Here is a 13,446-nt window from a genome sequence, read left to right as displayed (position 1 = left end):
GGAAAAGTCCTCCCGCACCGATGTGGATAAGGAGGGATTCAAACTGGTGGAAAGGAAACGCAAGGCGCGCAGGGCGCCTCGTAAAACTCTGTGGCACTGCGGAGCCGGTTAATTCTGGCCTACAAGTTGCGACACCGAGTAAGGCGCTCTACGTGTCTCGCCTGCATTACTCCGCCGGGGCCGACGAGGTGGTGGAGTACGTCCGCCGGAAGACTGGCTACACGCTGAGGGTGCACCAGCTACAGTCGCGTCACTATGTGCACTTCAGTTCATTTGTAGTGCGCGTGCCGCGGCCTCTGCAGGACACCATCGCAAGCGCGGACTTCTGGCCGAAGGGTGTGGTGTTTCGGCGGTTCCGGGGCAACCTGCCGAATCCTACGCCGAGTCAGACGACGCTACGGAGCCACGCTGTTACGTCGTCGCCCAAATCCAATGTTTAATTTGTATGTCATTTTTGTGTCTATTGTTTTCTTTGTGGAGACAAAATGTTTTTTTCTTTTGTAGTGTCACAGTGCCTTGGTTTTACTGTAATGCTGTGTTACTTATTTGATCAATAAAATAAAAAAAAATAAGTGTGTAAAACTTGTCTGTATTTACTAGAAGAGCAGTGTACTGGTTATATATTGTTCACGTAACCAGAACCCACTGTGCTGAAGGGACTTCTAAACGGGCCATATGTTCACTGCAATATGTGGCCGACAACTATTAGTGTCCCTCTCTAACATGTGAGTAAGAGGACACCAATAGTTGCCGGCCACATATTGCAGTGAACATATGGCTCGCTTAGAAGCCCCATTAGCACAGTGCGTTCTGGTAACGTGAACAATATAAAACCAGTACACCGCACAAATCGTTCAGTTACATATACTAGATGATCAAACGAACTTCTTGAAGTGAAGTTCGATCACTATTATGTGAATCGCTTCATTCGAAGATATAATAAATAACCAGGTAGTTTCTTTAACTTGCTAGGCAACGTAACACGATTTTCAGAGTAAAATAAAGTTTTTTATTTTTAAAAGTAAGTGTATTGACTTTTTTCAATCCCCACTCCTAACCAACCCAACAAGTTCCAACCGCCATGTTCTGTCCTCATTCCTTTTAAGTGAGGAGCAAAACTTGTATATGGGTTTATAAGAATCTCTTGTTCTTATGTGACAACGTCACGGGAGGGAGGGTGCTGATTATATCTTCGAATGAAGCGATTCACATAATAGTGATCGAACTTCACTTCAAGAAGTTCGTTTGATCATCTATTATATTTCATCGCTTCATTCTTCAGATATAATAAATAACCAGGTAGAATTTTAGAGAAGCAAGTTTTGCGTTCTGTTGGTATTTTATTAATTGAAAACCACTTTGTAATCAATCACTCTGATTTATTGCAAAAAATGAGTATTAAACATATCCTTATGTTACTAATTAACAAAATTATCAATCAATATGAATTAATGATTAATAGGTCAATCAGATATATTACGACCGAAGCACACAGCTTTTGCAAACTCATAATTGTTGCCGTCTTGTAACGGCCTATCATAAAATTTTGAAAATGTTTGGGACTTGGCTGTCCATCCAGCAGCTTTGCGTATGATCTCTATGGATACACCGGCGGTCCTCGCGGCCGACGTGGACGCGTGTCGCGTGCTGTGCGCGCCAAATATGGACACGTCCACGCCCGCCGCTGCTAGCACCTGCCGTATCCATCGGCCCACAGTCTGACTCGTGGCTGCTCTGTGGGGAGCTTTGTATGTCAGTAATAGCGCGCCATGATTCCTGACTCTCTTATTTTGTGTTACCAAAATATAGTCTTTGAGAGTCAGGGCAGGGCAAATGCTTAAGTTCTCTTTAAAATAAGGTATATTCAATATAGGCTGTTCTCGACCAGGCGCAGAGGTTTTTATCAAATCAGGTATTGAAATTTTGATAAAATTATCTGTGATCTGTATATTTTCAATTTTAATTAATGAGAACGTTTGTACTCGATGGGCCGTACAAATCGCGAGTAAGATTGCGAGTTTTTTAGTTAATTTCTCAAGGGTAAGTTCGGTATTAGGATACCATGTCGATACTAGATCAAGGATAACTTGAGGATCCCACGTGTTATGATACCTAGGTAAACTAGGTTTTAGTCTAAATATACCCTTGAAGAATCTCTTGATACGGTCATCAGAACCAACGTTCGGTAGTAAGAGAGCCAACGCCGAACGATGGCTGTTTAATGTTCCGTAAGAACAGCCTTTATTGAATTCACCTGTCAAGAACATGAGTATTGTCGTTATTGACGGATTTAGTGGTTCTAAGCCATTTATATTACAAAACTCCCACCAGAGCTTTAGGGATACATTGTATTGCTTTACTGTATTCTCCGAAAGAGAAGCTAAAGTTAAAGGGATCGCTTCTGGTGGAACGCCGCGGCGGGAGAAGGCCGTGCTGATAGCGTCGCGGCAGCCAGGGTAAGGCTGGTGTGCAAGCGGTGGGGTCGTCTGCAATCAGATCGAAGCAATACTTTACTCGGATTGAAATATAAGATTTCTGAGACCAATAGGCTCTGCAGCATTGGGAACCAAGGCTGAGAGGGCCAATATGGAAAAACCAAAATACCTGTTGCATTATCATCAATAATTTTTCGGATGCATTTCAGTAATAAACAGAATGGTGGGAATGCATAGAAAAACTGTTGACTCCAATCGAGTGTGAACGCATCGACAGCAAAAGCATCAGGTTCTTGGAACCAAGATACAAATTTGTCGCATTTGGTATTGGATCGAGACGCGAAAATATCTATTTCGGGTTGGCCAAATCGCCTAACAATGGTTTGGAAAGCGTGATTTGACAACTCCCACTCAGTATCGAGATTGGACTTTCGCGACGCTTCGTCGGCTCGATTGTCCTTTGTATTGACATATGATGCGTACAAGATTATGCCACGCGTCTCGCACCATTGCCAAATCTGTCTGCTTAGGTCGTTCAGATATGGAAATTGAATTCCACCCATTCGATTTACATAACTGATTGCAGTAGTATTGTCTATCCTTAACAAAATGAAGCAATTTGATTCATTTACTGCAAAGCTCTTTAGACCTAAAAACACTGCTAAAAGCTCTAGGTAGTTGATGTGGTGTTCGCTCTCAGCGGCCTTCCAATGCCCTCCAATAGTAACATCACCGCATACAGCACCCCATCCGGTTTTCGACGCATCCGTGTAAATTTCTAACTTAAAGCTTGACGTTCTCATATGTGCCAAAGTTGTATGTATATTATCCTTCCACCAACATAAATCATCCAAGATAACCTCTGGAAGATTTATTTTGGCCTCGTAATTATCGTCATGTTTTTTGAGACTTAGGAATTTATGCCTTTCTAATAATTTTGTATACAACCAACCATAATTGGTGGCAGGGAAGCGGAGATGAGAACACCAATCAACTGAGCATACTCTCGGATGGTACATCGGGGTAGCTTCATGAATTTGGTTACTAAACGGTAAATCTTGTCCCGTTTTTCATGGGGTAATCCTATAGTCAAATTTCGTGAATCAAAAATGAATCCGAGAAATTTACAAGTTTGTGAAGGTTGTAATACACTTTTGTCATTATTAATTATGAAACCCAAAGTTTCTAATAAGTTAATCGTAGCATTTACGTTATTTAAACACTCGTCATAACTATCACCTATACAACAAATGTCGTCTAAGTAAACAACAGATTTTAATCCCTGTTTTCTTAGATGTGTTACAACCTCCTTCATAATCTTTGTGAACACCTTGGGTGCTACAGACAACCCATAAGGCATGGCCGTAAATTCGTATATTTCAATTTCATTTGAGCCCTGGGGTACAAATTGAAAACGGAGGTACTTTCGATCTGCTTCACGAACAGGTATAAGTAAATATGCCTCTTTTAAATCGATAGTGGCTAAAAAGCCATTCTGTGGTATAAGCTTAGCGGCAGTTCGATAGTCCTCCATTTTAAAATGGGACTTTGTCACAAATTTATTAAATGATTTCAAGTTCAATATAAAACGGCTACTGCCATTAGGCTTTGGTACTAAAAATGTACTAGAAATATATTGATCATTTCTATGATCGCATTTTTTGATGGCTCCTAAGCTAATTAATTTATTAATTGCTGTACTCATTTCTTTTGTATCTTCTGGCGTCAAAACATTTTTAGGTACCAAAGGCTGATGCACAGCCTTACACAACGGTATTTCTAATCCGTGTTTTATCCAGGATAAAACTGTAGGGTTATTTGTGATCTTAGACCAACAACTGTAAAAATGTGCTAATCGACCAGCATGTACCTGGGCTATTGTTGTGCTGGCGCTTGCGACTTGGTCGGCGCTGGGTGCCGCGTCGGGGCAGGTCTGTTGACGTACGGGCGACGCGTCGGATTCGTCCTGCGATACCCTCCTCGCCCCCCCCTGTTCGACGAATAACGGGGAGGACCGGACCAGTTTCCCTGTGTTGTGAAGGCCCGAGTGTTCGTCGAATTAGAAGTGCCAGGCTTTGGTGCACTGACAGTCTTTTTGATTTGTTGACCTTGACGCTCGATAGCCTTACTAGCTTTAATCTTTTCAGATAAAGTATTGCCAAATAGGGATTCATCCCGTTCGGCGTCTTGAATTACGTGAAGAAAATTTTTCTCTAAGCTTGGCGTAATTAACTTTATTCGGTCTTTTGTAAAGAAATTATGCGCATCAGAGAGTATGCGGCATCCGTCACTCAAATATTTGAGGGCTTCGACTTTGTTTTCGGTCTTTAAAAGGACATCCATGGCCTGACTTACAGCTGCTATGCCTTGACCGAGTTGTTGTTGGACGGCGACATATTTTTTGTCACGTCCACGTACTACCTCTGTTACAGCGGCCGATATCTCGGCGTTAAGCTTAGGCGCTTGTAATAATTTACAATTATTAGGAATTAAATATTCCTTAAGGAGTGTGTCCTTATTCTCTTTTGCCAAACCTTTCTTCAGAATAGGTAGCCATAAATTAGCAAGACTATCGTGAACACTTGTTCCGTATTCAGGCGTATCGGAGGTGGATTCGCCAAGCGCTGCAAGTAGCGTGGGGTCCAGAGGCGGCTCTGTGGCATCAGTGGCAGGAGGCGCGGGCTGCGCGGAAGCGTCAACTTGATCCAGTATCGGCGCGGCCGGTTCAGCTGGTGCGGCCGGTATGGCGGGCACAGCCGGGACGGGCGCTTCCTCTGGAGGAGTCCCTTCTTCATATACGCCAGGATCGTAATCCATATTTTCAACGTCTAGCTCTTGGTCTAGGTTTTGTAGGTGATTTTCACCTAAAAAGATAAGCAAAACATTCTTAGAACCTAATAAGGTTATTATTACCACCAACAAATATTGTCTCGCAGACAATACCGTGGTGAACGTGTATATCTATTATAGATTGCACGTATTTGTATAATACATTAATCGAAATCAACTCGCAGTTGATCTCGTCACAGTTAACTCGCAGTTAACCGTGACAAAAATACTGAATGTATGAGTGTATAGCACATATGTGCACTATTTTATAATCGAAATCGACTCGCAGTCGATCCCGACGTCACAGATAACTCGCAGTTATCCGCGACACTATTCAACTTAATAGAGGGTAGATAATAAATATCACTGCACTTTCATTATGAAAATAAATTGTGAGTTACTTACCTTGTTCACTGACATCCGACTCACTTGAAGATCTAACTTGACGTTTACGACGTTTTTTATCGTCACTTTTAACTTCTAAATCATGAAGTTTCCTTTTATATCTTTCGATTTTTTCGCGGGTACTACGCTTAGGCTTCGGCATTTTTGCGAAGGTGTGTTCGTTGCCACGCACGAAAAAGGAATGAGGACAGAACATGGCGGTTGGAACTTGTTGGGTTGGTTAGGAGTGGGGATTGAAAAAAGTCAATACACTTACTTTTAAAAATAAAAAACTTTATTTTACTCTGAAAATCGTGTTACGTTGCCTAGCAAGTTAAAGAAACTACCTGGTTATTTATTATATCTGAAGAATGAAGCGATGAAATATAATGAATACCTTGTTATAACAACAGGACAGGAACGTATATGTTACTGTATTATTTAGTAACCATTAACAGACCGGCTAGTTGGGTTTACTAAAAGTCTTATACCCACTACTATACACTTCATAGAATTAACAAATTTAATTTAACAAGAATGGTCTGGTTATGTTTAAAAGTGTCCTGTCGTCACATATACAACAAGACAATATAGTACAGCTAACCAGATTCTGGTTACCAGTACCAGGTTTTTTTTTCAGTGCATGTAAAATATGAACCCTCTAAGAAATATTTGCACTAGTCACAAGGATTTTACGTACTTTTACAATTTTTCCCACAAAATTTTGGCCACATTCTTGCTCCCAAGCATGACGTGAAGCGTACGAAAGAAGAACTAGCGACATCTAGCCATCAGAACCATGAAATATTTCGATGAGCAAACTCTCCCTTATTGGCCATCTACCCCGGAATTACCCTAAAACCAATTTTATGACACAACAACGCGGCTATTTCAAGAAATACACGCGTGAATGGCAGTTGCAGGCGTGTATTATTATTTATTAGGTATGAGTTAATTCTGTAAATGTAGCTAACTTTATATACCTACCAGTGGCGGCGCGTGGAATTTTTCTCTAGACAACTCGGAGCAAAAAAAAACACCTACATGAAACACCTACATTATGTACTTATTTTTTCATGATAAGCGAAGGTAAAGTAAAGCGCTAGGTGTGTCCTTGAGTTCGTTCTTTTGCAGTTAGTGACCTTTGCCATACTTGTCATCACTGACGTCACATAAACAGTGTATGTCGTGTATGACAAAAGCGGATTCCTACTCCTAAATTCCTAACAATCCTAACTAATAAGTTTTTTGCAAAAATTTCATTTTTGGTACAAGCTTTTATCGCTGACTATACTTTTCTTACGACAGACAACTAATACTCATCGAGACAATTCTAAAAACCCCTAACACAATTAGGTTGCGTTGTTCCATCACAGAGTTCTTATGGCGACCTCCTGTCTCCATCATCAGATCAGTTCGACAGTATGATATTATTGTATTGTCAGCAGAACTACATACAGCTGCCAATTTTCATGACGCTACGATCCTTGGAAGGTGTTTAAATTAGTTACCTTAGATTCCATTACATTAGTTACATACAGATTGACCTAATAAAAACAAGGACTGACCTTGAAACACCTGCACGAACAATACGCAACACTAATAACACTCAAAAATTCACTGATTTAGTCTTTATATATAAATATATGCACACAACTAAGTAAAATCTCATTAAAACCTATAAAACTCTAATAAAAACAACAATAACAACAAATCTTGGCAATAACCGGAACGGAAGTGTTGTCATAATATTATTCCATTTTCACCCACGACCTACGGACTTCCAAAACCTATTACTACAAATTTATAAACAGTACTTTCTTTGAAGAAACCCTCGTTATCAAATTACCTTAACTAAACTTGCGACTCCATAATATTCTTAGATTTTGTAATAAAATTTCTTTTTTTAAAGGTTTTTTGAAAATTTGGTATTAATGATAGCAAAATACAAAAAAAAATTACCCATTAATTCAATTCAATGTTTTGGTACGGCAACATTAACCACACGAGCGGCAAACGCGACTCGATTCAAAATTGTGAAACATTACACTCCAATATAAATCTTACCTATTTGTATTTAAGGTTTAAATTCAAATGAAGCAGCACACCGTTGTGGTACTTGTGGTGCTGCACTTACGCCACTCGCGGACTTTGACTGTGTGCGTGCATTTTTCCAATATAAACCTTATCATGTTACGTTTAAGGTTTTTATTTAAATGAATAACTCGATACAAAACCGTGTTATTTTGATGCGTAAATACGCGGACTTTCTTTAGCGAACTTTATGAGCGTGTGCGTGAGTTTTCGTATGTGTGTGGTGGCTCATGAATGAATACTCAAGCTTAAACTTAGTCGCCCGCGCGCCCGCTATGATTAGTTGAAATTTAATCAATAGTGAAGCTTTAGTAAATCGTGTTATCGATTACAAGGTAATACGTAGTGTTTTCGTTATGGATATATATGTAGCAATAAATTTTAGGCAAGCCGGTGGGAATCGGGTTGTATGAAGCCGCCGCTACTGATACCTACCAATTCGCAAAGTAACATGTTATACCACTATGCGGTGAGATCTGTACGTGACATATGAGTGACGTTTGGGAAACAATTGCGAATCGCTATTCAGCGTTCTAGAAGACAAGTGCCTCTTAATGTGAACTTGCGTTGCTAAGTGGGATGTGGGATCTTGTATTGTGCGGGAATGTGGAGTGTGGACTGTCAGACACAGAAACAGAGTAAGATTAAGACGGAGACCTTTAATTAAATTAATTACGAGTTCCTATTATTTTATAATGAGTTTTTTTATACCACGTTGGTGGCAATTAGCTTGATGGTAGGAAGTGGTTAGCGTCATTGTGCCCCACTGCTGGTCAAAGATTTAGATTTTTAGATTTTCTTATTTCAAGATGAAAATTACACTATAAATTTGCTACATTCGTCAAAATTATGTTTATTTTTCTCATCATAATCGTCATAAATTACATTATAAATTTAAAATAAGAAAACTAATTGTGTCTCCCAATAAGGATTGTCATGTACAAAGAAAAACATGTCAAACAATTGAATATAAAAGCCTCTCCCCTTGATTTCCACAACTCCCTTAAAAATCAAAATTTCACACAGAACATAGGATTTGCATTCATAGAGTAGGTCACACAATATCCCCAGAAATCGATCTATATTACCAAATACAAAACCGATAAATCACAGTAAAGCCGCACTGCCCCAAGTGCCCCAGCCATATTTGTTTATCGTTCATAATTAATTAGATAGTTAAAATTCCAGCAATTCATCATAGTCAGTGACACGGCATTTTGCAAGTTCGTTATTAACGTTCAGCTAATCTGTGGAACAATGGCCGTATTGCCTGAATTATGGTCGGTTTGTTTAGAGAAAATAACAATATTACAGCTTAGTGGCATGTATATATAATGTACTGTAATGTGTAGTCAATGTACCTATTGTACTTCAGCAGAAGAGAAATAAGTCAGATGGTCTGGACATGAAAGGAACTTTTTGTTAACAATCTTATTATTTATACGGGAAATTGAAACAATACTCGGTGAAAGTGTATCAATGTTTTTAATTAATAATGATACAATTTATGCGTTTATTCAATGTTTAAAAGTCTAATTATAAATAAATAACACTCAATATTCTAATACTCAAATTACTTTTTCGACGAAGATCGCGGCACTTGAGTCATGTCCATATTTAGATTTCTACTAGGAATCCCGCGGTGTGGCACCTACTTTGCCGATAAATGGTTAAGATACATACCTACCAAATTCCAGGACTGTTCTAGAGATTTCAAGCTTTGTCCTAGACCGTTTGTTAAAAATGAAAGTGCAGTGAAAATACCAATTTTCATATCAAAACATTCGCAAAGCTAATAAGAAGAAACAAGTTAGAGTAGAGCAAGATAAGTCTGCAACGGCTTTGATAACTTCTATGAAATCATGACGTATAAATAACACTTGCAATGCGTGTGCTATCAAAATCGTTGCAGACTTCTCTTGGTCTGACTCTAATACAGAAATACTGCCGTATTCGAACTTCAAGATATTCACAAGAGACGACACGTACTAGATCCATTCTAGATACGTTATAGTTTAAATATCAACTGGTTCTCTTTTGCAGCGCAATTCGGGCAACCAATGTCACTTTTACGTTAGATAGAGTAAGATATCTATTAGATGTGAATTGGATCTCTAAGTCATATCCTGTGGAAATCGTTCAACAGTATCTCCAGAATCGCGCAAATGTCAATTTGACAGGTTAGATCTTAAACATATCGTTATCGTATCTTGGTGATGTCTAAAAGATGTCTAATAGATGTCTAATTCAAAATCCGAATCGGGCCCATATAACAGTGAATTGAGATACCAACAAGACATGATGCTATTTTCCTACGAATAGCGCGGGATTTACATTACAAAATTAGTGGCGTGAAGTTAATTTCATGTCATTAGATTTACCTACAGTTTCACGTGTAGGTAATTTAATATTTTCGTAATGCATGCATTAATTTCATGAAAGCAAATCAATTTCGTGCCCAACGCGATTTTTTGGTGAAATTAGTGTCATACAACTAATTTCGCAGTGTAAATGCGACGTGAAAACTTAGTGTCGCGAAAGTGTCTGCGCTGTGCGGACGTGTAGCTTCGATGCTGATGGGGCAATGGTCACTGCGATACTGTGAATTTCACGGCACTAATTATTTCACGACGCTATTAAACTATGTAGGTACTACTAAAGGTTAACTGGAAGAAATCCCTTAACGGGATAAGTTCGCCTTTGTACTGCCTATCCTCTGCCATAATTATTTTTTGTACAACAAGGGCCACTTGCACCATTTACTAACCCGGGGTTAACCGGTTAAACTTGGAGTAACCATGGTTACCAGTACAATTTGACACTGGGCTAACGGTTTAACCGGTTAACCCGGGGTTAGTGGGATGGTGCAAGTGGCCCTAAAGAGTTTATACATATATGCATGCTACTTTCGTGAAACTGATTTCAACATGCATGACACTAATTTCGTAATGTACTTAAATCCCGCCTATTGTTATTGAAAGCGACAGTAACTTGCAAGAAGATATACCGCTCAATCGGTATCGATGCCCATTAGTGGATAAAAAGTGAGATCTTTGTTTATGTTCATTGCAACACTTTTTTACTAGAACAGTGTAGCCGCGAGGAATAAGTAATGAGATTGTTAATTAAAGCATATTAGCGAATACATTAAGAAGCAAGTAAAAAGCAGACTGATGCAAAAACGCAAATAATGTCCTATGGTAATCACAGAATAAATAATAATACTAAGTATGGAAGGGTCACTCTCTAACAAGAGAGATACAAGCGCAAGCAACTACATAGGTACTACTGCTAGACACCAAAACTGGTGTGGCCGCATGTACTTGTAGCAACGGGACGAAATCGCGGAGTGAGCCACGCCTGATGAGATCGTAATACATACATAGGTAAACGCTAAATATCAATTCTTACACATTGATGCGTATACAAACGTATCGTGCGCACACTAACCCCCTAAGCGTGACTTGCACCATCCCACTAACCCGGAGTTAAGCGATTGAACCGTTAACCCAGTGTCAAATTGTACTGGTAACCATGGTAACTCCAGGGTTAACCAGTTTACCCCGGGTTAGTGGAATGGTGCAAGTGGCTCAGGATTTTTAGTAAAACAATGTAATCATTTGACACATGAACGAATGACTCATTTGAGGCCATAATAAATTAATGTACAAAAAACTAGAAATTCATTCGTATCGCGATTTCGGGGTTGGTCCCGTAGTAAAATTTGCTCAGTATAATCCCTAAACCTCCCTGGCAACGGGAATGCACTTATTTTTTAGCCACCCTGTATTGTTTACGAGTAAACCGTGCTTATTCGTGCGTGTAAATGCGTGCTCAGTACAATACTCGCTAAATAATCAATTACTTAATAGTAATTATTGGCAAGATCTTCACTTCATCAGATCAATACACTTTGAGTTTGTATCGCTAACTCGTAGTTGGATACGCTGTGTGTTTTTTAGACTATTATTAGTTGAGTAGCCGTTTAACATGAATAAATTGAAGGAATAACTCAGATGACGACTGGCATTTATAAAATGATATCTTGATGCTTAACTGTTTGAATTATTGCAATTACGAGTTTTGAATAAAGAGAAACAAAAGGCCGGATTAGGGTAACTTGCTTAGTCAAATCAGTTTCTTTTTTCGAACTGTCAAAACGATTAGCCACTATGGAATCTCTATGAAATACAGAACAATGACGCCACGGTCAAGTTACCTTACTCTTTATAGTTCTTTCGGATTTATTAAATAGAAATTGTGTTGGAAAATGACTGCGGTCTAGGTTTTTCTAATATTTTTCTGGAGTTTTATTTCGTGCATGGTCCGAAATAATTTATTTGAAATACAGGCAGCATCCCTTTTGTCCAGCCGAGCCTATATCAATTTCTATGTAAAAAAGTTATGAGCCAGATTTTTACGCCATTAAAAAGCGTATGAAAATTGTATTGCCTACGCTAAACCAAATGTGCGACCGGTACGTACCTACTTACAAACACACCGTGTGAACTAACGCCAAGCCAAAAGCACGTAAAAAGGTATATTTCCATCATAACATGTTTCCATAACCACAGAATCACCATAACTGTCGCTTTGAAGCGATAAATTACGTTACATTTCTAATGTGGCACCCCTGCGATCTGTTAGGGTTGTCAACACACGGAATATATGACCAACTTGGCCGTAAAAAGGGTGTATTGCTGAAATTTTAATGCTCATACAAGCGGCAGGGCCAGCACGGTCACAAAAACGCCTACTCACCAGCTTTTTACTGGAATAATGTAGGGAAAATAAGCATTGTTAAGAGCGTGCTAGGCCCGTAATGTCCGTGAAAGGAATGTTGAGAATAAAGGAACCACGAACTTGAATTTTAAGCTCTTTGAAGACTTTCATGTGTTATGGTTGAGTTTGGGATAATAATTTTGGTTGCGAAAATAGCTTGGAGCTTTTAGCGGGCGAGTTTCTTCGTTGTTTTCTGATCGTTATGGCGAACTTGGTTCTGGGCAAATATACTCTGCAATTTTTGTGAGAGTTTAGTAAATTCTTTGGTCAATAACGTTAACGTTCTAGTTATTCTCAAGCCTTGTCAGCCTCGTTTCAATATAATTAGAACCATCCATAAACCAAAATATCTGGAAGACCGAGCTTTGCTCGGAAAACATATAAAAACTCAAAAATGCGTGTTTTCCCAGAGATAAGACTAGCTAGATCGATTTATCGCCCCCGAAAACCCCCATATAGCAAATTTCATCGAAATCGTTAGAGCCGTTTCCGAGATCCCCGATATATATATATATATATATATATATATATATATATATATATATATATATATATATATATATATATATATACATATACATATACATATATATATAAATATATAAACATATAAATAAATAAGAATTGCTCGGTTAAATGTATTAGATAGATAGAGAGATTAGACAGATAAAGTAGTATTTCTTTTGTTACATTGCTTTCTCGAACAAACGGAATTCATCAAAATTTACTATACAACAAGGTTAAAATTTAAAAAAAGGAAAATGTTATTTGGCGGTGGTGTTTAAATTGATTTCCATAAAATCATTATATGTAAGAAGAAAAGGTATCGATATGAATCGATCTCAAATTCGTGTAATTAATCATTAACAGGGATCAACTCAATTTCCATACATTTCCAATGTTCGACACCAAACTTCGTAAA

General features: G+C 38.7%; 3 protein-coding genes across 5 annotated transcripts in view; 1 reads left to right on the top strand and 2 right to left on the bottom strand.

Moving 5' to 3' along the window:
* Positions 1 to 13,446, bottom strand: part of LOC134790202 (syndecan) — a 596,526-nt gene that overhangs the window by 446,394 nt on the left and 136,686 nt on the right. The window lies entirely within an intron of this gene.
* Positions 1 to 13,446, top strand: part of LOC134790217 (uncharacterized) — a 413,186-nt gene that overhangs the window by 378,064 nt on the left and 21,676 nt on the right. The gene's annotated exons all lie outside the window — the stretch shown is intronic.
* On the bottom strand, positions 3,844 to 5,811 carry LOC134789595 (uncharacterized). Its single transcript, XM_063760165.1, has 2 exons — positions 5,670 to 5,811; positions 3,844 to 5,299 (listed from the first exon to the last, which is right to left on the bottom strand). Exons 1-2 carry the CDS (start codon positions 5,809 to 5,811, stop codon positions 4,311 to 4,313), a joined length of 1,131 nt encoding a protein of 376 aa, XP_063616235.1. The 3' UTR covers positions 3,844 to 4,310.

This window comes from Cydia splendana, chromosome 4, assembly GCF_910591565.1.
Source record: "Cydia splendana chromosome 4, ilCydSple1.2, whole genome shotgun sequence".
NCBI classification, from domain to species: Eukaryota; Metazoa; Arthropoda; class Insecta; order Lepidoptera; family Tortricidae; genus Cydia; species Cydia splendana.
This window is presented reverse-complemented; position numbering and strand designations above follow the sequence as displayed.

Excerpts from the sequence above, each read along its gene's own strand:
- LOC134789595 (XM_063760165.1), bottom strand. The coding sequence starts at position 5,811 with ATGCCGAAGCCTAAGCGTAGTACCCGCGAAAAAATCGAAAGATATAAA. Across the intron at positions 5,300-5,669 it reads GTCGGATGTCAGTGAACAAG|GTGAAAATCACCTACAAAAC; the intron begins GTAAGTAACTCA and ends TTATCTTTTTAG.